Raw genomic sequence first — 23944 nt, forward strand, 5'->3', positions numbered from 1 at the left:
AAGCATCAGCAGGGCTGGGGGGGGCAAGGGGCTGCTGGTTGGAAGTGAGGGGCACCAGGGAGGCCACCTTGGTGGGCAAGGTCAGGGTGGGTGGGGCCCACAGCATCTTCCCTCACCCCATTCACCCTGAGGAATAAGTTTAGCTGCTTCCTTTGCCTAAGCAGAAACAGGTCCAGGGAGTGAACCCCTGCCTCCCCTCCCCAGCCCTGACCTCCGACTTTTGACCTACTCTAAACTCAGCCCTTAAACATCTAACTGCAGCCAGGGAAGAAGAGCCAGAGGCGGCTGCATCTCCTTGGACAGATTAGGGCCCCTGTATAGCAGCTGCCTTTGGGGTGGGGTAAATTAGAGGCAGGCATCTCGTTGGGTGAGGAGGTGCCTGTATAACCAGGCTGTAATGTGCCCACCCCAGAAGTGGCTGCATCCCAGGGGCCCGCACCACATCCAGCTCATAGCCAGGCTTAGGGTGTGTGTGGCACAGGGCTGGCAGGGCTGGACACCAGGTCAAGCAGGTGCATGGGCATGCAGGCCATGGCATAACGTGTGCACCATGGTGCTGGCGACCGTGCTGGGTGTCATCCTGACCCTCACCATCCACCTGGGCAACCCCAAGCTGAAGCAGGCTCTGGGCATGGGCAGGTGCAACAAGGAGGTCTCCAGCCTGGACACCCTCCTGGACCTCATCTGCATCCTCTTCTCCAAAAACCTGGTGCAGGCCTGCTTCCAGTAGGTAGGGGCATCACTGCAGGGTGGTGGCACTGAGTGTTGGCCTCTGTGTTCAGGGTTCCCTCCCTGTGGGGTGTGCAGGGCTTGGGACCCACATCTTCTCTACCACTGGCATAGGAACCCTCTGCTGGTACCTCACAGCCAGATGCGCCCCCTCCCCCCCCCCCAGATGTTCTGCAGATGCTGTAAGCAGCTGCTGCTTCCGGCCTGCTCCATGTCTCACTGCCCACACCTCCCCTGCCCAACCCCCATCACCTGCCCCCGGCTTTTGCAGGAAGAATGTGCCCCCCCGCTCCTGCAGAAAATCAGGGCAATAGGGTCTGGTGTGGTGGGGGGGGAGGTGGGGGGTCTGGGAGCCAGGACACCTGGATTCTCTCACAGCTCAGGAGGGGCTCAGCAGGGCTGGGAGTCACAACTCCTTTGTTTTAGGGGTCCTGCTCTCTGCCCCACTCGCTGCCTGTGTCTGGGTCATGCCCTATGCTGGGGTCAGGGGAGGTCTGGGCATCCTGCTCCCAACCCCCAGCTCCTGCCCCTTGACCCCCACAGTAACCCCTGCTGGGGCGAGGCAGCACATGCTCCCTGGCCACTGTCCAGGGTTATATTTAGCCTCCTGTTTACAGTGGGAACTGGCCTGGAGTAGCACATGTTCCCCATGGGGCCCTGGGGGGTGGTCACAGGCGGGTGGGGGGCTCTTTTAGTCTTGCCATTCTGGCAGGGACTCCAGTGGGGATAGCCTAACCAGCTCCCTGCCCTTGTCCGAGTGTTCATCCTTCCATCCTGGCCCCTCCATCGCTCTGGCTGTGGGGGTGGGATCCATCCATTTGCCCCTATATGCTGTCCCTCTGTCTGGCCACCCATCCCTCAGACCCTGTGTCCATTTGTCTGTCCATACACCCCATGCCTTCTGTCCCTGTGTCTTGCCCTATGCCTCAGCCTGTCTGTGCACCCTAGAGCCTGTCATCCATCCCAGTGCCCCATCCCTCTGACAGAACCTTCATCTGTCCATTCAACTGTGCCCCCCCACAAGCCTGCCTGTACATTTCCATGCCCTGCTGGATAATCCCCCCACCCAGTGCCAGCCTGTGGGGCACCAATCCCCTCCTTCCCCTTCATCCCATGAGGTGCAGTCCCTTCAACATGCTCCCCTTCTCCAGGACCCCCTTCCCCACCCAGTGGCTGCCCCCTCCCCCAGCCGCTAGGACCCAGCTGGAATCCAGGCTATTCTACAGGCCTAAAATTAAACCTGCCACCTCAGCAGGAGGGACGGAGGGACGGGAGGGAACAGGGGTGCCAAGCATGAAGCTGTGAGGAGGGAAGAGTCACCTGGGATGGCCTCGTGGCCCCCTCCAATGTGATCTGCCCTGCACAGCAGGGGGGCAAGGCTGCTATAATGCCTCCAGCTCCAGTATCTGGGGACTACTATAGGGCAGCTGCCCCCCAGGTGTTGCCAGTGGCATAGTCCCCCTCCCCCACAACACCCTGTGGCCGGAGCAGAAGCTATAGCCCAGTTTATCTCTTCCCTGCCCCAGTAAGCCTGGTGCCTACTGTCCCCCAGATCTGCTGCTATGATCCAGCTCCCTCAGCTTGGGCTTGGCCAACAGCAGGACCCCCAACTCCTCTCTCCCAGATCAGGGTCTCTGCAGCACCTGATGCCACAGGGGCCTCCCAAGTCTAGCCACAACCAGCCCAGTTCCCTTGGATGGGGGGAAGGTTCACAGAGGCTGATGTGTTGCTCCCTCTGGACTTTGCTGGTGCCCATGATGGGTCGGGAAGGAATTTTTCCCCCTGCTGCTGCTACAGGTGTCAGAGGGGCTTTCTTGCCTTCCTCAGAGCCAGTGCATGTTGGCAGCTGCAGCCAAGGCTGGGGGTTGTAACTGGGCTGCGCCAGTGCTCCTACTGGGACTTTAAACTCAGAGGTTCCTGTTTGGAGGGTCTTGTCCCTCTGCTCAGGTTCAGACTGACTCTGCATTTGGGGTCAGGAAGAAATTTTATCCCCTGGTCAGATGTGTATGGACTTGTTGGAGGGGTGGAGAAGAAGCTACCTTCTTCTGTAGCCAGGGGCGTATCCATGGGGATGCAGTTGCACCCTCCTTTGATTCCTGCCCACCCAAACTTTATAAAACAAATGGCTAGGAGGGGAAGTAGCATTTCTATTCAGGCAGAACTGACAGAGTCAATTGCCCGTGATCACCTCCCTGATTCCTGCTCATCTTTACTCCACAGGTGTTAACAATCCTCTCCTTTTTAAAGCTCTTGGTGTTCCACTATTCAAAGTATCTTTTCTCCTGCCATTTTGCTGTCTGTTCGCCATTCCTGGTAGTGTTTCTCATCTATTTCACAGCCCAGTAGACTGTTTTTAGCTCTATCTAAAAGCATCAACTCAAGTATGGTCCTATTAACTTGTGTGTAGAAGTGTCTGACAGTGAAGCATTGAAGGCGCTGTCAAGATGATCAGGAAGGCTAGATTTTGTTTTAGGAATCTGAACAAGAGATGTACATTTAACACTAATGACTACGGGACTCATGACCCGATGTCTCTAGACTATTCTATTTTTTACATAGTTTGTTGCATTCTTTTTCTAAGCTTTATATATAATTTAGCAAATCAGAGTGCATTCTCATAGTGATTTTTGTTTTGATCTTAAATGGAATAATATAGTGCTAGTCCCCCAGCTTATCAGAAAAACTTCTAGTTTCCCTTTAACTGGATAAAAATATGAGTTTTCTTACATGTGATAATGTACCACGGCATCTGCACCCGTCCCCTTTTCAAAATTCTCGGTCCTTGGATGTTTCCAGCATACGTAACAACCTGGTTGGGGCCAGACACTGCCAGCCCCCAGCCCCTGGCTTCACCTGGAGCAGATCTGGGGGCTCTTGGCATCCTTGGACAGTGGCCTCACAGCAGTGGCACAGGGCTCTGGGGTAGTGTTAGGAGTAGGTTGGACAAGGGACTGGGGCTCCAGGACAGCTCCTGGCTACTAATGACCTGCCATGCACCCCCTGGGATTGCAACCCGTCCGGTATCCCTGGCATTACCAATGGTACACACATCAGGATGGCTCACACCCTGGGATTCATCCCTGTGCCAACCTGGAGGGGCCATGGCTGCCTTAATTAACTGTTGCAAACCCCACTTCCCTGTGCTTGGCACTTCCCACCTTCCCAATATTTCTAGTAGAACCTTTAGACTGATGTGCATAGCTGCAGCCAGGCACAAAACCAGTACAGCCCTGTTGGGTTCCACATGCTCACTTCAGCATAGGTTTCTGCATAGATGCACCAGGACAGATAGAACCTGGAGTCCCCAGCCCCAGCCCCAGCCCCTCCCCTGCCCTCTCCCCATCCCCAGCATGAATTCAATATTACCTCCTCCCTGTCCAGCAAGAAATCTAGCCCTGGCTCTGCCATGGCACAGCCCCTTGGCCTGTTCTGGGGATCCCTGGGATTGATGCAATGGTTTTAGGAGAGGATTTGGGACTAGTGGAAATGGGGTGTCACCCCATCAGAGACAACAGCCACTCCTGTCTCCATCCCCCCCCCCAGTTTCCTACAGCAACTGGCCCCTCCGAATTTACACTGGAGGTTTATCTCCACCCTCCCCCCCCAGTGTGCAATGTATGAGTTGGCTAATAGAAAGGGGCCTGGCTGGACAGCACAGGGGGCACCGCAAAGTGGGGTTCAGAGAAAACACAGCTGGGCCCCATCCTTCCTTAGCAATAAATAACCAGTGCTGTTGGGTTTATTGTAGATACATTGCCTGTTTCAAAGAGCAGCCTCTTCTCACGCCAGTATACAAGATATCCCAAGTTGGGAGCTCATCTGTGGACAAGGGGAGGGGGTGCAGTGGGCTCTGGCCTATGGAGGCAGTGAGAATGGTGGCCCAGGTACCCAGTGCACCCAAGTGCAGGTGTGGGCTTTCTTGCCCTGAGACACACCAGGATGGAGGGAGCACCAGTGGGTCTGAGCAGGAGTTTCTGGAGACATGGATTCAAGTCCTGGCTTTACATGGCTGAGTTGTCACAGCTGCAAGCCCCATGCTTCCAGATCTAGTTGTGGGAAAGGGTTCTTCTTTGTTGGTTCAGCGTCATGAGGTCTGAGAGGCAGGGACTAGCTGACACAGTCTAGCATGATGGAACCCCAATCTCAGTCATTCTGTGCAGCGCCTAGCACTGTGGGGGACCCTGACTCTAGCTGGTATGTTAACAAACAGCCCTGGTCTCCCAGGAGGTGGGGGCTGGATGCCCACCTCCCTTTGGGAGTATCCAGCCCCCTTGTGCCCAGCTGGCCCACTGATCACAGCACTCCCTGCTGCATCAGACACATCTGCCCTTGGAACAGCAGCCACTCAGAGCAAACCATAGAGCTCAGGCACCCATGTACAGGACACCTAGAAGAAGGAGACCAGTGGCTGATCTACAGGTGCCAATGTCCTGGGGGCAGTTGTGGAGGGAGGCAGAAGGTGGTGGTCATGGGAGCTGGTGCCTGCCAGGCAGCTGAAGACCAAGCTGGGGGTGTTTTCAGCTCTGTCAACCACTTCCAAACTCAGGTACCACCAAGTAGGGTCTCTGGGGGTCCCTCCAGCCTGGCATAGTTGATGGGTCCACAGGGGTCCAGGAAGGGGCAGGGTTGGGAGGCCCTGGGTATGAAGCAGGCCTGGGCTGTGTAGTGTCGCTGTTTTGGCCCAGGTGCACTGCATGCGCACCATGATCATGGGTCTTTCGTGCACAGTTGCACCCAGGCTGCCACTCGTACAGATAAGGGATCTATGGTGGTGACTGCGCCTTTGCCCCATGACTACAAGGCATCACTGACTGTTCAGGCATATGCTACAGTGACTGCAGATTCACTGTATATGCACATACACACACACTCACACTGGACACGTACACACAGGTACATGCACACACACTGCACATATATATACACATACACTCGTAATATGCATACACCTACGTATACACACTAACTGTACACACATACATGCACATGTATGCTCACTATACACACACAAATAAACAAGGATACACATAGATGTTCAGTGTACACACACACACACACACACACACACACAGAGGCTTATACATAAGGCCTTGCTACATTTTCAAATTCAAGCTGGATACAAACCAGCTATAGAGTTGTTACACATTTTCAAATACTTCATAGCTGATTGGCTCTTTTTATAGCTGGAGAGTCATCTTTATGGTGTGATACTTACTTGGCACATGTGACCGGTCAAAACTTATTGCACACAATTGACCAGTTAATTGTATAATATATGTAATGTAGCAGGGGCTGTCGATGCACGTACACCCACAGGTATGTGGACATATGCATACACTCACGCACTCACTGTACACGAGTGCACAGGTGGACATGCATACATGGCTACACATGTGAATACATGCAGCATTCATAGTGTGGTTACTACCCATCCACCCAGTGTTTTCTCTACAATAGCTACATGCATACACACATGCACCCCATTCACACTATGGTTACTACACACCCACCTGGTGTTTACATTACAGTAATTACATGCATATGCACACACATCCAGTGGTTACACGGTAGCTACCACTCTCATACACAGCAATTACATTTAGGTATTAAGCCAGTGATTCTCAAGCCAGGGTACCATGAGACCCTTTTAAGAATGCTGCAGAATATTAGCACTGTGAGGTGTGCAAACATGTACAGATGATGCACAAGAGAAACCCAGAGATTTGGAATGGGAATCTAGTGTCACAAGCATTCTGACCAGCTGTGGCTTGCTGGAGCTCTGTGCCATGGGCAACTCATTCTAGTATTTTTCTGTAGTCAAGAAGTGAGTGAAAGGTTGGAACTGGGATTTTCTGAGGGAGGCCTTGAGTCTAAAAAATGTTGAGAACCACTGTGCTGAACACTCAGCCAGAGGCTGTAGCTGTCTGTCTCCACCTCTGTCTCTGTCTGTCAGGGACACACACACACGCGCGCGTGTGCGTGTGTTGTAGTTATGCAGCAATTACCTCCCGCCTGTGCATAGTTCTGCATACAAATGGCTTGCATGTGCATTGTCCTGTAACTACTATATATTTCTACAGGGGTTACACTGTGATTTCTCATGTACATGCACCACAGCAACTCTGTAGTTACAATACACTTGCCCAATGGCAAATGACAGTTACCACCCAGCCATGCTGTGGGCACCGCTTCCCCATGCGACTGTTATGTTGCAGTGACCACACACTCACCCATCTACTGTTGGGTCTGCAGTTATTTTGTGTTTGTGCTCAGTTAGTTATAACTACTCCTGAACAAAAGTCATCCCACTGCTGCTACATAAATACACACACACACGCATACACACAGATATACTGTAATTGTAACAACACACCCAGCAGTTATCTCATTGTTGCTATGGGCATGCAAATGCACCTGAGCACCCACCCATACAGTTATCAGCAATAACGACACACCCAACAATCATCTCGCTGCGTCTATGTTCACACGCACATGCACATGTGTGCATGCACACACACACACATATACAGACACACACACACATATACAGACACACACACACTTATTTGCACTACAGCCCCGGCCTGCTGCAGTTACCTCATGAGTCCTTCCACCGCTACCTCCTCCTGCTCCTACCTGGAGCTTAAGACCATTGGAACAAAACATTAAGACAATGAAAGGGATGGGTTGCATGGAACTGACATCAGGGCAGAGAGGATGGGGGCCTCTTTTCCACCCCAGACCTTTACATTTGACTCAGCATGTCTGAGCACAGCAGCCACTTGAATTTTTTAAGACTTCCAAGTCTTTTCAGAGTCCCTATCCCCATCAAGTCCTCCTTGTCTTGCCCTTTTAGCCAGAGGTATGTGCATGTATGTGAGGGTCTTGTACCTGGAGGCTTCAAGGGGACCCTCTCTCTTATAGGTAGGTTATTCTACTCCAGGAGAGGTGAGGGGGACTCTGGCCTCATAGGTCTTTGGCCACAGGTGAGTTGGGTTGGGAGGGGATGGGGATGGGGATGGGATGGGTCAGCAGCTTGGGAAAAGATGTGACTTGGGAAAGGTGAGGGGTGTGTTGAACAGGGTGTTGTTTGGGGATAGAGAGGGATGATCCATGTTGTGTTGGGTTGGGAAGGACACAGCCAAATGACATGGGGTTGGGGTTGACTTGAGTTGCACACGCATTGTGTCATGCCATGATGGGACTGAGAGTGGACTTAGGGGCAGCTGAGTTGAGCAGCTGGAGGGGATGGAGTTCCATGGCAATGGGTTGACTGGGGATGGAGTTATACTAGGAGAAAGTGCATGGAGATGTGATTTGTGGGGGGTGTAGTTACATTATACTGGGTTAGGATGAGAGGGTTTGTGCAGAGTAGCATTGAGTTAGGGTCTTGGAAGGGGACATTGTTGCATGGGATTGGGTGGGACGTGGGGCCTGGGTTGTGTTAGGTGGCTTGGGAGGGAGCTGAGTTGGGCTGGGTTGGGGGTGGGCTCTATCACACTGGACCAGGGATGGGAAGGTTTGATAGGGCTGTATTGGTTGAAGAGACTAGAAGGAGCTGGAATTCTGTGGTGTTGGGTTGGGAAGCAAAAGGGACCTGAGTTGCTTTGGACAGGGTGAGGGTGGGAGGGTCCCAGCATAGTTGCAGGGAGTTCATGGGCCAGCTGGATGTGAAGGACACACCTCACCTGCCACTTGCATCAACTGGGGTTTCCTAGTGGGGGTCTCTGGCCATGGCCATATCCTGCAAGCCATGAGCCAAGTCCATGCCCCCTTCATTAGCAGCTTTGGCCTAGGAACTGCTGGCCTTCACGGGAGACCTATGCCATGTCCATGGCCAAAGACAAGGAGGAAGAGATCTGGAATTTCCTTCCAGTTACCCAAACGCGCTGTGGTTACAACATCCCTGAGATAAGTTGGGAGGTCAAGTCCCTTGGAGCAGCTGTCCCATCCCCACCTGCCAGCTCCTTCCAGGTGGGATGAGGTGGGAAAGTATTGGACGGTGTGAGGGAGGGTGGGGAGCCATGGGAAGAGAGCTCTAGCTCAGCACACTGAGTTCCTCTGGGGTTCCATCCCCCTCTCTCCCCACCTCCCCAAAGGCTGGGATTGTGTTGCTCTGAAATCCTCACTCAGATGTCTTGGCAAGACACGTTCCCTTATTTATCTCCACTCTGGCTATTTGAGGCTCGGCAGCATGGGGTATGTTCCAGAGCATGGTCCAGCAGGTGAAACCCAAGACCACACTGATGTGATATCACAGGACACTCCAGTGCCAACTGCTCTGTGAGTCACGGAGGGGAGACGGAGTGGGTGGGGGCAGGGAAGGGAGCACCTTTACCCAACCTGCCTGTGTCCAGAGCTTTCTAAAAGCAGAAGAGTCAGAGGAGAGGGCATGGGCTGCCTTGGGCAGTAACGTCTCTGCACTATCCAGTTCATGAAAGCCAAATGGTCCATCCTTAAGATGCAGTCCTACACAGTCGCCATCTTTGTACACAGCCATGTTAGGAGACCCTTGCCCCCAAACATGCTGAGAGGGGCGGACAAAATGAGGACAGATGGGCTATCCTTGAGGTATGTCCCCTCTCCCACTATCTAGGAGATGTACCTGTCCCTGGCGGGCCCAGTAGGAGATAAGCTGGGAGCTACCCTGTGTTGTCCCCTCCAGTTGAGCAGGGGAGGCGTGGAAAGGCAGGAGGGCTAGGGAGCCAGGGGTCACACTTGAGTCACCAGGCGCTTGTTGGATTGCTCAAGGCCCAAGGACATCAGCTGGCCGCCATCCACATACACCACCCCATCCAGAAGCTTAGAGGTGGGTGGGACCACAGCGCTGTCTTGCTGTTGCTTCTCCTCCCTTTGGTGGGCCTTTTCCTGGAGGGCAGGGGGTGCAGGGGATGGGGGCAGATGGTAGGGGCAGGTGGTGACATGGGTGTACTGGCCTTGCTCCTCACAGTCGATCTCCCGATGATAGAAGTAGCTGAAGTTGGAGACAATGACAGGCACTGGGAGGGAGATGGTGAGGACACCAGCAATGGCACACAGCGAGCCCACGATCTTGCCACCCACTGTCTCGGGGGACATGTCACCGTAGCCCACAGTTGTCATGGTGACCACAGCCCACCAGAAGGCCTCAGGGATGCTGGTGAACTTTGTATCCTCATGGTCAGCCTCAGCGAAGTACACGGCGCTGGAGAAAAGGATGACACCAATGAAGAGGAAGAAGATGAGGAGGCCCAGTTCTCGCATGCTGGCTTTGAGGGTCTGCCCTAGGATCTGCAGCCCTTTGGAGTGCCGGGACAGCTTAAAGATGCGGAAGACCCGGACCAGGCGAATGACCCTGAGGATGGCCAGGGACATGGCAGGCTGGCCAACACCACGTTGTCGGGCGAACTCAGTGCCCAGTGCCACAAAGTAGGGGATGATGGCCACGAAGTCAATCATGTTCATGATGTTCTTGAAGAAGGCTGGTTTGCTGGGGCTGGCCAGGAACCGCACTGCCAGCTCAAAGGAGAACCAGCAGATGCAAATGGTCTCCACGATGAAGAAGGGGTCTTCGAATTGGCTTTTTGAGCTCCGTAATGAGGGGTGGCTGCTGTTCCCCCGGTGATGGTGCAGCTGTTGGGGGGACAGAGAGAAAGGAGGAAGTCAGGAGGGGACAGGAGGACCCCAGGGACCTCTGGCTTTCCCCATGCCAGGCTCATCCATGTGCTTGACTGGGTTGTGGAAGCGGTGGGGGAGTCAGTTAACTTAATGGCTCATTATCATCTCCCCCATCCCTTCTAAACTCTTCATTCCACAGGTATTAACATCCTCTCTTCTTTTTTAATAGTCTTGATGTTCCACCAGTCAAGCCTAGCCATTCTGCTGGGTGTTCACTGCTCCTGGTAATGAAGCTCCTATTTCACAGCCCTGCAGATTGCTTTTCATAGTTTCATAGTTGGTAAGGTCAGAAGGGACCTGAGCAGATCATCATGTCCAACCCCCTGCTATGGCAGGAAAGAGTACTGGGGTCAAACGACCCCAGCAAGGTGATTGTCAAGCCCTGTCTTAAAGACCCCCAAGGTAGGAGCCAGCACCACTTCGCTTGGAAGTTGGTTCCAGATCCTAGCTGCCCTGACAGTGAAGTAGCGCCTCCTGATGTCTAATCTGAATTTACCCTCTGCCAGCTTGTGACCATTATTTCTAGTCACTCCTGGTAGTGCTCGGGGGAACAGGGACTCCCCCAGTGCCTGCTGGTCCCCTCTGACTAGTTTGTAACAGGCCACTAGATCCCCCCTCAGCCTTCTCTTATGGAAGCTGAACAGGTTCAGGTCCCGTAGCCTCTCTTTGTAGGGCCTGCCCTGCTGTCCCCGATCATGCGAGTGCCCTCCTCTGGACCCTCTCCATGTTGTCCACATCCCTCCTAAAGTGTGGCGCCCAGAACTTTTAACTCATTCCAATTAAGTTATATCTGTCTTTCCTTCATCTTAAACTGAATAATACAGCCCTGGGCCCCTAGTATTCTAGTAAAGCTTCTAGTTAATTTTTAACTGGAGAAAAATATGTGTTGTTTTATATGTGATGAGATACCTCGCTATCTGCACCCCCCTTTCCAAAATCCTAGATTTGCCCATGAGTGGGGATACCAGGCTTGGCTGGGCCTGTGTCTCTGTTCTGAGGTGAGGGGGACATTGGTTGTCTGTTGGGAGAGGCAGGCTGGAGGCAGAGGGAGCATTTCCAGGTGTTACATCCCACCCACTATCTAGGACTTCATAGATTGCCCATTTGCAGTAGCTCAGAGGGTGTGGGGTCCCCTGGGATACCTGCTGGGGTGGAAGGATAGTAGGACCTGGAGGGTGAGTAATAGTACCTGGGAGATGCCATTGGGAGAGGTGTCTGGGGGCCAGGATGCCTGGGTTCTATCTCAGCATTGGGAAGGGAGGGGTCCTGTAGGTTAGAGTCGGGGACTCTTGGAGCCAGGACATATGGTTTTTTTCCCAGCTCTGGATGGGGAGCGGAGCCTGGTGGGCAAGAGCAAGGGGCTGGGAGCTGAGACACCTGGGTTGTCTCCCACTTTGGGAAGGGAAGCTGAAGCTGCGGTTGGCATAGCCAGCCATTGCGCGTATCCCAGAATTTGGGCACAGTGTCTGGGAGCAAAGGACACTGGGACCAGGCTGGCAGTGGGTGGCACTGGCTGGGGAGAGGTTCTATGGCTCAGTAGTGGCATGACAGTGCATGGTGGACCATGGCATGGTAACTGTGCCAGCCTTCCCCCACCTCCTGTGTGGTATGCCTCACACAGGGAATCCCCGCCACAGGCAAGACATCCCTGGCACTCGCCTTCAAAGGCAGCAAATTTACAACCATTATCTCTTCACTGTCCCATCTCTGCCAGCCAGGAAAGGGGTACTGGGGGGAGGATGGGGCTGCATGGCTCACACAGCCCTAGATCAGGTGACACCAGGCGGCAGGCACCAGCTAAGGGCTGCTAATCCTGCCAGCTGCTCCTGGGCGGGACACCTCAGAGCACAGCCAGTCAGCAAGTTAACACCATGCCCTGCAGAACAGGCTGGGGGACTAGCCTGCTGGGACATCAGGATGCCTGAGTTCTATCCCAGCTTGGGGAGGGGAATGGGCTTTAGGGGCTGTAGTAGGAATGGAGCCAGGAGGGACTGGCAGCCAGGACACCTGGGTTCTATCCCACCTCTGTGAGGGGTGAGGGGAAACTCAGGCTGATACTTGAGTTGGGGTGAGGGGGCTGGGTGTCCCTCTCCACTGACCCACAGGGACTTCAGGCAGAGAGGATGCTGGAACTGGGTTAGCCAGAGGTGGTGGAGTAACAATAAGGTTGGGACCTAGGGATGAGATGGCTAGAAGCTGATGGGGACCAAAGGACCAGGTGCTACCTTGTCTGTGCTGGCAGGGCAATGCCATGCTTGTCCCACCTTATTGATCAGGTAAAGAGGATGCTGGGATTGGGTTGGTGGGGACAGAGTGGGGTTGGTGAGGTAGACCACAGTGGGGTGGTAGGGCATTGGGGGCAGCTGTCGGCTGGTGAGGGCAGAAGGGATGGGGTGCAAGGGCTAATGGGACTCCAGGACTGGCTGTTGGGCAGACTGGACTGTGGCATTGGGGTGGAGACATCACCCACTGGCTCTTGGGGACAAAGGGACCCAGACAAGGCCCAGCCAAAGGGTCCAGACACCCCTGCTCTCTTTCCCTGTCACTCACCGGGAGGGAAATATCTTGCTCATCCCGGAACTCAGGTAGGGTCTCAAGGCAGAAGATGACGATGGAGATAAGGATGACAAGGACGGAGATGATAGCGATGATGCGAGCAGCCTGTGAGCTTTCAGGGTACTCAAAAAGCAGCCACACCTGCTTAAGGAACTCCCGCTCGGGCAATGCCCGCTCCTCCTCCTTGATGAAGCCCTCATCCTCCCGGAACTTAGTGAGGGCATCTTCGCCCAGCTGGTAGAACTTGAGCTCCTCCAGAAAGATGTCGATGGGCACGTTGGCAGGGCGCCGCAGCCGCCCACCTGACTGATAGTAGTACAGGATGGAGTCGAAGCAGGGCCGGTTGCGGTCGAAGAAATACTCGTTGCGCAGTGGGTCAAAGTAGTGCACCCTGCGCCGAGGGTCACCTAGCAGCGTGTCAGGAAACTGGCGCAGCGTCTTGACCTGCGTCTCAAAGCGCAGCCCTGAGACATTGATGACCACCCGCTCACAGCAGTCCTTGTGTGGGCACAGTGGGTAGGGGCCCCCTGGCTCAGCCAGGGGCTTCTCCATGTCTGGCACACTCAGGGCGTGGGGCTGGGAGCCATGGGCCAGTGGGTGGCGGCTCCCTACTGTGGCCTGGGCCCCTTTATCCGGCCTCAGCTTCTCTTTCCGCTGATGCGTCTCGTCTCTCCTACCGTGGGTTCCCCCCTCCCTTCGTTTCTGGCACTGACACGGTCCTTAGTTCACTCCACAAATCCCACCCCCCACCTCACTCACTCCACTCTGTTTCCCCACTGCTCTGACCAGCTCCTTCTGTTCCACTACCTTCCTCCCCTACAGGCGCTTTCCTCCTCTTCCCGTTTTTCTCTCCTCCTTTTTCTCTCTCTCCCAGCTCGTTTTTTTCTAATGGACCAGTCTTATCCCCTCCACTTTCCACCTCAGGACCCTCCTAGCAGCCTCTCTGCTTGGCATTCCCTTCTTTTCTGCTGCTCCCCCCTACCCGCCCCCAGGTTCTTTACCCCAGACTGTTCTGTCCATCTGTCCGTCCCAATGCCAGTGCCCGGGGTCCTCTGCCTGTAAACACTTTCTCAAACCAGGGAGGTGTCATGTTGCTGGGCTGCACAGACTCCCAGCCCCCCTGTGCCAAAATTCAGTACCCGCCCCCTCCCCACTGCCCTTCCCACCCCAGCCACGCTTAGCTCTGGGGGTGCTAAAAATAGCAGGGGGAGGACAACTCCCGAGGACAGGGTTGCAAAGGAAGGCAGGGCACCTGGGGTGCAGGAAGCCTGGACGCCTGGGTTCTCACCCAGCTCTGAGAGGGGAGTAGAGTCTAACAGAGGAAGAGAAGACTGGGAGCCAGGACTCCTGGGTTCGATGCCAGCTCTGGGAGGGAAGTGGGGTCTGGAAGATGGGTCTGGGTGTAAGATGAGGGTCAAGGCCATAGGTTATAGACACTGGTGTACTTTCCCTCACAAGCAGGGAGAGGTGTTTAGGAACAGCATGCTTGTTTGGGTGGTTTGACACCTCCCAGGCAGTAATTCCTAAGAAACCTAATTAAACATGACACAGTTAATTAACCTAGTAAACTCAGAGCTGGAGCTGGAACCCAGGAGTACTGGCTCCATGCCTTCCTGCTCTAACCCGCCAACCCCAATTCTCTTCCCAGAGCTGGGAGAGAACTCAGGTGCTCTAACTCCCAGCTCCCCCTGGTCTCACCCCCAGACTGCACTCCCCTTCCAGAGCTGCAATAGGACCCATCCTGGCTCCCAATCCCCTGCCTTGCTCTAACTCACCAGACTTCATCCTTCTCACTGTCTCAGACACCTTCTGCTCCCCCCTGCTTGCTCTCTGTGTGTGGTGGGTAAGTGTCCCAGGGGTGACCATTGTAACAGGGGCACAGCTTTTAAATGCATGTTAAGGTTTGTGTAGAAATGCTTATCCAGGATGCTTTAGAGAGAGATATATATATATATATATATTCCCCCCCCAAAAAAAACAAAACAAAAAACAACAGGTCAGTGTCCCTTCCAGGTGAATGGTGTCCTCTTATGCTCCCCACGTAGAGCTGTTATCTCTTTCTCCCTCTTCAGGCCACTGGGCCTTACCAGAGGCAGGCCTGGGACATATGGGGCCCAGGGGCATCACTGGGCCAGGCCTGGGGTATGGAGGCTCTTGTGATTCAATGGTTTGTAAGACATACGTCAGAGGTCTTTGCACTGGTTGCTATAGCATAAATCAGGGGTTGTCACCCTGCTTTCTGAGCCACTGGTTAGGGATTTTACTCTGGTTGCTATGGTACAGGTCAGGGATCATTGCCCCAGTTGCTATGGCATGGGTCAGAGGTAATCGTTGTGGTTACTATAGGACAGATCAGCCATCAATGCTCTGGTTGCTATAGCAGAGGTCAGGGGTTCTGGTTACTATGGCATGAGTCAAGGATCATTGTCCAGTTGTTATGGCACAGACCTGAGGTTGTTCCCCTGTTACTATGGCATGGATTAGGGGTGATCATTCTGGTTGCTATGGAAATGGTCAGGGATTGTTGTCTCAGCTGGCAGAGGTCTTTGCCCTGGTTACTATGGCATGGGTCACGGTTCATTGCCATATTTGCTATGGCCTGGGTCAGAGCTTATTGTTGTGGTTACTATGGCATGGGTCAGGTGGCACTGCTGCTTTTGCTATGGCATAAGTCACAGACCATTGCCCTTGTTGCTGTGGCTTGGATCAGGGGCCATTTCTTCAGTTTCCATGGCATGGGTCAGGACTCATTGCCCTGGTTTCTAAGGCCTGGGTCAGGGGTCATTGTTGTGATTACTATGGCACAGGTCAGCAGTCACTGTTCTGTTGCCAGAGAAGCCACGTACGTGGGGGCCCAAGGACACTGCCCCCCCCATGTGAAGTGGGGTGTCACCTGAAATGCATAAAATTTTCCACATGTCCATCATCTTAGGGCCTGGGGTGCTAGGCCCCAGCTTCTGTGGTGTGGGTCAGGGTCATTGTGTGGTTGCAATGGCACAGGCCTGGGGTTGTTTCTCCAGTTGCAGTCCTTGTCCTGGTTACTAGGGCCTAGGTCAGGGGTCATTCTTGTTTGTATGGGTCAGCAGTTGTGGTTCTGGGTGCTGTGGCACAGGACAGAGATCATTGCCCCAGTTGCTTTGACACAGCTCAGGTTCTGGTTGTTAAGGCATGAGTTGGGGTCATGGTTTTGGTTGCTAAGGCACAGGTCAGGGGTCATTGCCTTAGTTGCTATGGCACAGGTCTGGAGTCATGGTTTGGGTTGCCAAGGCACTGGTAAGGGGTCACTGGCCAAGTTGCTATGGCCCAGGTCAGGGGTCATGGCTCCGGTTGCTATGGCACAGATCCAGGGCCGTCACCCTGGTTGCATGGCACTGACCCGGGGCTGTCCCCGTACTGTCACGTGGCTCCGCCTCGCCGTGATCCGGGACTATTTTCCGACGGGACCGCGGAAGAATCTAAATGTTGACACTCACAAACTTATCCGCGAGTCTCGCACCGCCCCCCTCAGAGACTAGGCCCGGCAGCGGAGAGATCCGGCGCGGTGAGAGGGTTGCGCCTGCGCAGAGCGGCGGAAGAGCAGGCCCGCGCGAGGCGGCGGCAGCAGCAGCAGGATCTGGGCGGTGGGTGGATGGGCGAGGGCGGGAAGGAGCAGGGGGGCTGGGGGAGAAGGGAGTGGCGTATGGGGCAGGGGCTGATGTTGGGGAGGAGGGCTCGGGGAGAAGGGAGGGGTGGAAGGCTGGAGGTGGGGTGCGGAAAGGGGCGGGCAGGGCTCCAGCCCAGTTGGGAGAGGAGGTCGACGGGGGCGGGAGGAGCGGTGGTGTTGTGGGGGGGACGTGGGGGAAGGGGGTCTGCAGCCCAGCAGGGTTCATTCTGGGGGCAGCGCTCTGTGCAGGCTCGTGACGGGTTGGTGTCTGCTGTTTTCCTGTCAGATTCCCCACGATGACGCAGTTCCTCCCCCCCAACTTGCTGGCGCTCTTTGCCCCCCGAGACCCCATCCCCTACCTGCCCCCTCTGGAGAAGCTGCCCCATGAGAAGCACCACAACCAACCCTACTCTGGCATTGCCCCTTACATCCGGGAGTTTGAGGTGAGTGCTCGCTGCTCCCACCCAGCAGCCTAGCTTGGGCTGGCTAATGCTAGACTCTCCCTCTGTTTCTTTGCCCTGAAGCCACCAAGTTTTCCCCTGCCAGTTCAGCCCACCTTTATGCCTCCTTGGTGCCCTGCCACTATGCTGCTTTCTCTCTTCCAGGACCCACGAGATGCCCCTCCACCCACCCGTGCCGAGACCCGTGAAGAGCGAATGGAGCGGAAGGTACAACTGCCCTGGCAGCTTCAGAAGACCCCAGTGCCCCCTGGTGTTACAGCCAGCAGTGGTGGGAGGAAAGGGCTGGGGGCATTAAGAAGCCATCCCTGTATTATGTGGCAAAGGGGCAAGTTTGGGCGAAACTTAACTACCACATTCTCTCTAATGTTCTCTGTTTCTCGTCTCCAATGATTGCAGCAGAGGAAAAACCCCAGATGTTCTGGGTCTATCTCTGCTGTCTGCTCTAACCTAGTGGGTTAAAGAGCTGGGGACCTGGATGTCTGGGTTCTATCCCTAGAGAGGAGGGGAATGGGATTGAGTGGGGTTGAGGAGCTAGGAGCCAGGACTGCTGGGTTGTATTTTGTGGCAGTTTTGTCCTTGGCCTTGGCTTACTTTGGAGGTGAGGTCCCCAGTAGCTTCATCTACAAGTTGAAGATAACAACTCCTCAGAGCATGTTGAGGGTGAAACGGTGGTATCTTTAAAAGTCATTGTTCGTGATCTTTGCCATAGTAACCAGAACAATGACCCCATGACCTAGGCCATAGTAATCAGGGCAAGGGCCCCCAGTCCTGAGCCATAGCAACTGGGGAAACAACCCCAGGCCTGTGCCATAGCAACCAGGCAGTTACCTGATGCAGCTCCACCACCTCCCCTGCACCCCCTGGGATTACCAGTTCCCCTGAGAGGGGTTTCCAGCACTATCTGGACGTGGGGGAAGCTGCCATCTGTTACCCCATTCACTTTCATTTCTGCAGAGAAGAGAGAAGATTGAGCGGAGGCAGCAAGAGGTGGAGAGTGAGCTGAAGATGTGTAAGTGAGGGGGCAAGGTTCCTGCTCAGGTTCCTCTGACCTAGCTCTGCAGCCTCTGCCCATCCTCCGCTGTGACTTATCCCACTTCTGGCTTGGGTGGGAGGCCACCCAGTGACTGTGGGGATGAGGGGTTCTCTTTGCCCACCTCTCCTTATACATATCCTTGTTTTCTGTCCATCCAGGGGACCCGCACAATGACCCTAATGCACAAGGTGATGCCTTCAAGACCCTATTTGTGGCCAGAGTAGTAAGTGTCTCCCCTTCTCTTTGCCTCTTATACTGTGTAGATACAGCTTCCATATCACTTACCTGTGTCTGATCTTGGCTGTTATCATTAGGGTGGGGTGGGGGTGGGATCCTTTTCCTGGGTTCCTATCCTCTTCCCTTCCCCCACCTCATGATCCTCCTGAATCCTCTTACCAGCCTGTCCTTTAACCCCCTGTAGAACTACGACACAACAGAGTCCAAGCTGAGAAGAGAATTCGAAGTCTATGGCCCTATCAAGCGGGTAAGAGCCCACCACCTCCTGCGTCTTGCCCACAAAGCTGTTTCAGCTTCTTCACAGCAAGGAAACCCTAGGCATGGAGACAATGCCAAATTCTGCACCCTTAGTGTGAATCCAAGCCCCCTTTCAGGGCATGTGCCAGTGGCCACCTACTGTTGACCCAGCTGTAAACAGGCATCATCTCACCTGTGCTGAGGGTGGGGAAGGCACTTGGCCATGATGCCAGCCCCATTGCTCCCTTACATGTCATTGGGGTAACCACATAGGCCTGGTGAGCAGCTCAGCACTGGTAGACCTTAATCCCTCCCCACCCCAGGAAAAACTTTTTATCATTTGGTGGCCAATGGCATCCACTTGATGGACACTGAATCCAGATACAATGCTTTTTTCCAATCCAAATGTAAGAGCCTTTAACCATGAGAGAAATGGGGTAAGGGGCTGCCTCAGCCTGGGTCTGTCCTGGAAGATGCTTCTGGTGCAGCCTGAGTCCCTGGGCTCTGTGAAAGGGGAAGTGGGTGCCTGTGTTAGTGCCTGCTCTGAATTGTTAGAGGCTGACTTGTCTCTTGAGCAATTCAGCAGAGTCCCAGCTGAGAATCTGCTCCCTTTTGGCACTACCCTGTTGTGCCCCAGGGTGATGGGAACAGTATTCCACAAGCCCTTGTGGTAGGTTAAGAGCCTAGCATGTGGCCTCTGCCATGCTGGCTGCCATCAGGGAAAACTCAGGTACTTTGTGTGATGGCTGTGGTTCACCTGTATGGCAATAGTCTTTAAGGGGATCTTTCCCTCTCCTGGGACTCCAGTGCTGTCCTCCACCCTCTGCCAAGGGGGTGCCAGCAAGTCATCTCCACAGCTGTCAGGTCCATGTGAGCCACCCAGAGGAATACAAGAGCACCCCCTGCTGGTCAGCACAGATGGAGATTCTGAGGCTGGTTTGGCAATGGGTACATTACCAGTGTCATCTGTTCCCTCTGCCCTTCCCCAGATCTATATGGTGTACAACAAGAGATCGGGCAAACCACGGGGATATGCCTTCATTGAGTATGAGCACGAGCGAGACATGCACTGTAAGTACCATCCCTCCCTGAGCCACCGTACCTCTCGGTAAACCTCCTTCGCATGTCCTCGCCTAAAAACGTTCCCAAGCCGCTCTTGGTGGGGTGGGGGTAGGGCCCAGCTTCTCCTGCCAGGTAAGTACGGAGCAGAGGGATGCCACGTGGGCTGCAGTGCACATCTGCCTCCACCCCACGGTTCATGTGTTAATTTTGCCTCCTGGGGTAGAGAACGGCTGCCTTTTTAAGAGTTGAGAGGTGGAAGGGAGCTTTTTCAGCGCTTGGCTGTCAAAGTGAAGCTCCTTCCCTCCCCATCTATTACTGAGTAGGGCAAGCCGTGGGTTCCTCTTCCCTCCATCCACTCCCCAGGAGTGCAGATTGACATGCTGGGGGGGTGGGGGGCAGGGGATGCCACCGCCCACCGGGGGTGTCTGTGTGTGTGCGTGGGTGTTTTTGTGCTCTGATGGGCAACAGTTATACCAAAGGAGCTTCCCTGCCTTCTCCTCCTTCTGACCCTCGGGCTTCATAAATTGCTTCCCCATAGTCCCCATGCCCATGGCCCAGCCAGGAGCAATCTTGATCCTGTTTTGCCAGGGGCTGGGAGTGTGACTCAAATTCTGGGGGGTAGGAGGGGTCCAGCAAAGGCAGCATAGCAGCTGGGGGAAGGGGATCTCCTTGCAAGCTGTTGCCCATCTCTGCGTTGCTGAAACAGATCTGAAGTGCCGTGCAGTTAAGAGTCGCGTCTCGGCGCTAGAGACTGTGTGTTTGTACATAAACAGTTTTTGATTTAAAGAAAAAGAAAGATGCTGTTGGAAAGGCGCCGCGGGCAGGGTGTATTAATTCTGTGTTCTTATTGTCACTGCAGCCACCTTTGTGATGGCTATTGCCACTGCTGGCTTGCAGCTGATCCTAATGCTTCCCCCTTACAACATCTCATTGTATGGTTGGTATAAGGGTTTGTATGATTGGTAAGAATTCACAGTATCCAACACACTTCGGACACAAGCCAGGCACAGGTAGAGCTGCCAGGCGCTTAGTTTAGTGAAGTTCAGACCCATCCCATAATTGGGGGAGATTCTAGGGACAGCTGCAGGAAGAGAAGGAGGGCGGGTGTCTTGTCCCATAGATGCTGAGCTGGGGAGGACAGAGAAGGGTGGGGAACGTAGACCGGACCCTTGTCTGTGTGGATTGGTTTCTGCGCAGCCAACTGGCAGGACTCAAATACTTCTCCCTTCAGGGCCATCCTTTTGGTCCACTTCCCTGTTGCCTTTCTGAGGGACGCACCAGCGCTGCTGCACTTGAGAGGAAGCTTGCAGCTGCGGCTGAGTGGGGGAGCAGATTGTGTGAGGGGCTCTTTTGTTTCAGGACTGGGGGCAGAGGTTCTTGCTTTTCCTATTTTCTCCCATGATCCGCCGCCTCTATCCAGCAGGGGATGCTCTCTGCCAGAAACCATCCCATTTGTGTCCAGGCTGCCCCTCAACCCGTGTGCGTGCGTGCGTGTGTGTGCGTGCGCGCGCGCCGGCCGTGTGCGTCTCTCAGAGAGTGCCCTCGTCTGCCCCACACTGAGGTTGTGTTCTTTGATTGGGGTTAAGGCGTGGAGAGAGTATCCGAGTCCTGCCTGCGGCTCTACCACTCAGCCATGATTCTTCAGGTAGCTGACCACATAGGGCTAGGGAAAGAGCTTCTGACTTTCCTCCCCACACTCTTGGCTGCCTGACCCCTAGGTCATCCAGCCATCTCCGTGGCCTGCGTGGAACTCAGTCAAGGCCTTGGCCTCACCTGAGCCTCAGACTTGTGGCCCGCTTTCTTGGCCTCCCGAAGAGGGGTCCCCAGCAGGTGGGAGGTGGGGGTTGACACTCAGGCGGATGCTAGGCAGGCAGGCAGACACCAGCTGAGGTAGCTTGTAGCCACATCAAAGTTCAGCTCATGGGAGCACTAGAGGAAATGCCACAGGGTGCTTAACCAGGTTGGCTCCAGGCTGGGGATCAGTGCAGTTATCTCACTGGCAGCTAGCACCTGGGGGCTTTGAAATGTAGAGTGCTGTGACTGCAGGGGGCACCAGGGATGGTAGACACCCCTGATCCCCAGCCTTAGATATCAGAGTGTGTGCCCAGCCCTGGGGTAGAGGCTGCTGCTCTCCACATAGGATGTGAGCTGGATAAGGTCCCATTTTGCCCGCTCTGTAGCTGTGTTGCTGATTCTGGGGCCTGGGGAAGGAGTGGGTGGTGGATGGGGTATCCCTGCTCTCTGCCAAGCAGAATGGTTCTGGGGAGGCGGGTCCTTGGCTCTTTTTCTGATAAGTAGCAGTGAGGAAAGAGCTGTTTTCTGGATGTGGCGTGCAGATGTATTTGCTGTCAAGAGTCCCTTTAAGCCGCAACCCAGAGCCCCCAGTTTGGTCCTGGGTGGGGGGCTGGCCTGAGTGCGGAGGCTTTGCTGGGCTCAGTGGGTGGTGGGTAGGGGGGTCTCTAGTGTGGCAGCAGTAGTGAGAGCCCGGGAGCCAGCAGGTCTGGATGGGGGGAGGTGGAGGGTAGAGATTCCTCCTTGTTAGCCAAGTGGTTAGGGAGAGCAGCTTTCCTGGGGTGTTGTGTTGTAAAGGTGGACGGTAAGATTGGTCTCAGGTAAGCCACGGACTCTACTGTCCAGGAGCGGCGTCCCCTACCCCCTGCCACGGACAGACACGGCACCGGCAACGCCCTCCCCCTGCCAGGCAGCTGCAGACAAGAGGGGCAGGGGGCCCTGCCCGTATGTAACCGAGGACCGTAGTGGCTGTAGGCTGTGTCGTTCCCAGGGGTACCCTGTGGGGGCCCATGCTGGCATTGGAGCCCAAACTCGTCTGGCAAACCCATTGTGGCAGTGATGGGTGGTGGTGGTGGTGGCAGCAGGGAACCAGCTGTAGGGTGTTCAGCAAGGTGAGGCTGGAAGGTGTCCAGGGAAGCACTCAGCCTTGCCTGTTGGCTGTTAGGCTAAGTGGATGGTACCTGTGTCCTTGTCCCTTCCTGCAGTGACTGGCAGTGAAGTGCCTGCGGCTTCATCTCTTAGAAGCCAGGATCCCCAGGGCAGGGGGAGGCTGCTTCAGATAAGCTCTATGCCCAGCTTTGTCCCTCAATCCATCGGACTGGCCTGGTGCTGTGCAGAGGACTGGGCTTGGGGTCCATGGGTCCACCACCCACTTGATGCCCCATGCTTGAGCAGTTAGTTCCTTGTGGGAAGGGAGGATATGGGGCTGGTATGGAGGGGTGGGTGGGAGCTCTATGTGGGGGGCATACCCCGCTGCCGAGACAGGTAAGGCAGCGAGAGGTGACTTGGCAGCTGCTCCAACCCCCCACCCCCCAAAAAAATGCCCCGATCGGTTGGGGGGGCACCTGGGCGAGCCCCTGGGGCCAAAGCTAGCAGCCTGACGCATTGAGCCGAGGCGCTAAGTTGAAAGGTTTTGTAAGTAGTTTCTCCAGGTAAACGCTTTTATTTCCTTCTCTCATGAGCTGTGCCCACGTAGTGCCCCCCCCCCCCCTTCCCTTCTCCTTCCCTTTGCCTCTGCCTCGGCACCCATCCGTAACCTCCTTTTTAGAGATCTGGACTATTGTTGATCTGGTGGCGACAGGCTGGAAGGGTTTGTGACCCAATGTGGGGTCACCCCTGCTAAGGTGGCAGGGCTTCAGGGGGGTGGGGGCCAGGGACTGCCAGCCAGGTGCCAGAGGATAAAAGCTTTGTGTGTGCGTGGCCCCCCTGCCCTTAAATCCTAGTGCACAGAGTCCCCTCCCCATCCCATCCCCTCGTTCCTGTAGGCCTTGCTTTGTGGGAGGGGGCTGCATGGTGGGTTTGGAGGAGCTGGCTGGCTGGGACAGGGTGGGCTGCAGTTGGGGGTGCTGTCCCCCACATTTTGTTAGAGTGTATCTGCCCTCCCCTGCAGCCAGGGGTTGGATCCTATATGCAACCCACCCAGCCAGCAGGGAGGGGAGCATAGCGGGGAGCCAAGTACAGGTATCTGACTGTTGTCCATAACCTTCCTTTCCTTGCAGCCGTGGAGGGGTTGTGGGGAGGATAGCTGGTCACCAGGTGGCTGGTGGGTAATGGGCCATGGCCTCCTGCCCCTTCCTGGCCCTCCAGCCTGGATGGGGCTGGGCTGCCCTGCATCTCCAGCGTAGTTCTGGCTGCTGAAGCTGAGGCAGCATCCTTCCTCGCTGCAGAATGTTGTGGGGGTGGCACCAGGACGCACCGTTCCCTGGCAGGCTGGCACAGCTGAGCAGCCGGCTGGCAACTGGGCTCCGCAGAGCCCCCCGGGGGTGGGCAGAGGTTCTTCCGTGTGTGTGTGTGTGTGCGTGCCTGGCTGGGGAGGGG

The 23944-nt window shown here is 55.1% G+C and overlaps 3 protein-coding genes across 7 annotated transcripts in view; 2 read left to right on the forward strand and 1 right to left on the reverse strand.

Annotated features, from left to right (window-relative positions):
• Nucleotides 1-23944, forward strand: part of LOC109320799 (AP-2 complex subunit alpha-2) — a 621923-nt gene that overhangs the window by 124776 nt on the left and 473203 nt on the right. The gene's annotated exons all lie outside the window — the stretch shown is intronic.
• KCNA7 (potassium voltage-gated channel subfamily A member 7) lies at nt 7257-14413 on the reverse strand. Its single transcript, XM_019551080.1, has 2 exons — nt 12937-14413; nt 7257-10341 (listed from the first exon to the last, which is right to left on the reverse strand). Exons 1-2 carry the CDS (start codon nt 13492-13494, stop codon nt 9442-9444), a joined length of 1458 nt encoding a protein of 485 aa, XP_019406625.1. The 5' UTR covers nt 13495-14413; the 3' UTR covers nt 7257-9441.
• Nucleotides 16872-23944, forward strand: part of SNRNP70 (small nuclear ribonucleoprotein U1 subunit 70) — a 10420-nt gene continuing 3347 nt past the window's right edge. The window contains exons 1-6 of the mRNA XM_019551085.1: nt 16872-17028; nt 17191-17253; nt 18001-18055; nt 18238-18302; nt 18501-18563; nt 19543-19624. Coding sequence (XP_019406630.1) covers nt 16882-17028; nt 17191-17253; nt 18001-18055; nt 18238-18302; nt 18501-18563; nt 19543-19624 — 475 coding nt within the window. The 5' untranslated portion in view covers nt 16872-16881. The remainder of the gene's footprint in view (nt 17029-17190; nt 17254-18000; nt 18056-18237; nt 18303-18500; nt 18564-19542; nt 19625-23944) is intronic.

The sequence above is a fragment of the Crocodylus porosus genome, unplaced genomic scaffold (genome assembly GCF_001723895.1).
Source record: "Crocodylus porosus isolate Cpor-Errol unplaced genomic scaffold, CroPor_comp1, whole genome shotgun sequence".
NCBI classification, from domain to species: Eukaryota; Metazoa; Chordata; order Crocodylia; family Crocodylidae; genus Crocodylus; species Crocodylus porosus.

Coding starts and splice junctions, on each gene's coding strand:
- KCNA7 (XM_019551080.1), bottom strand. CDS start 13,494: ATGGAGAAGCCCCTGGCTGAGCCAGGGGGCCCCTACCCACTGTGCCCA. Junction 10,342..12,936: donor AGCAAGATATTTCCCTCCCG/GTGAGTGACAGG, acceptor TCCCCCCAACAG/CTGCACCATCACCGGGGGAA.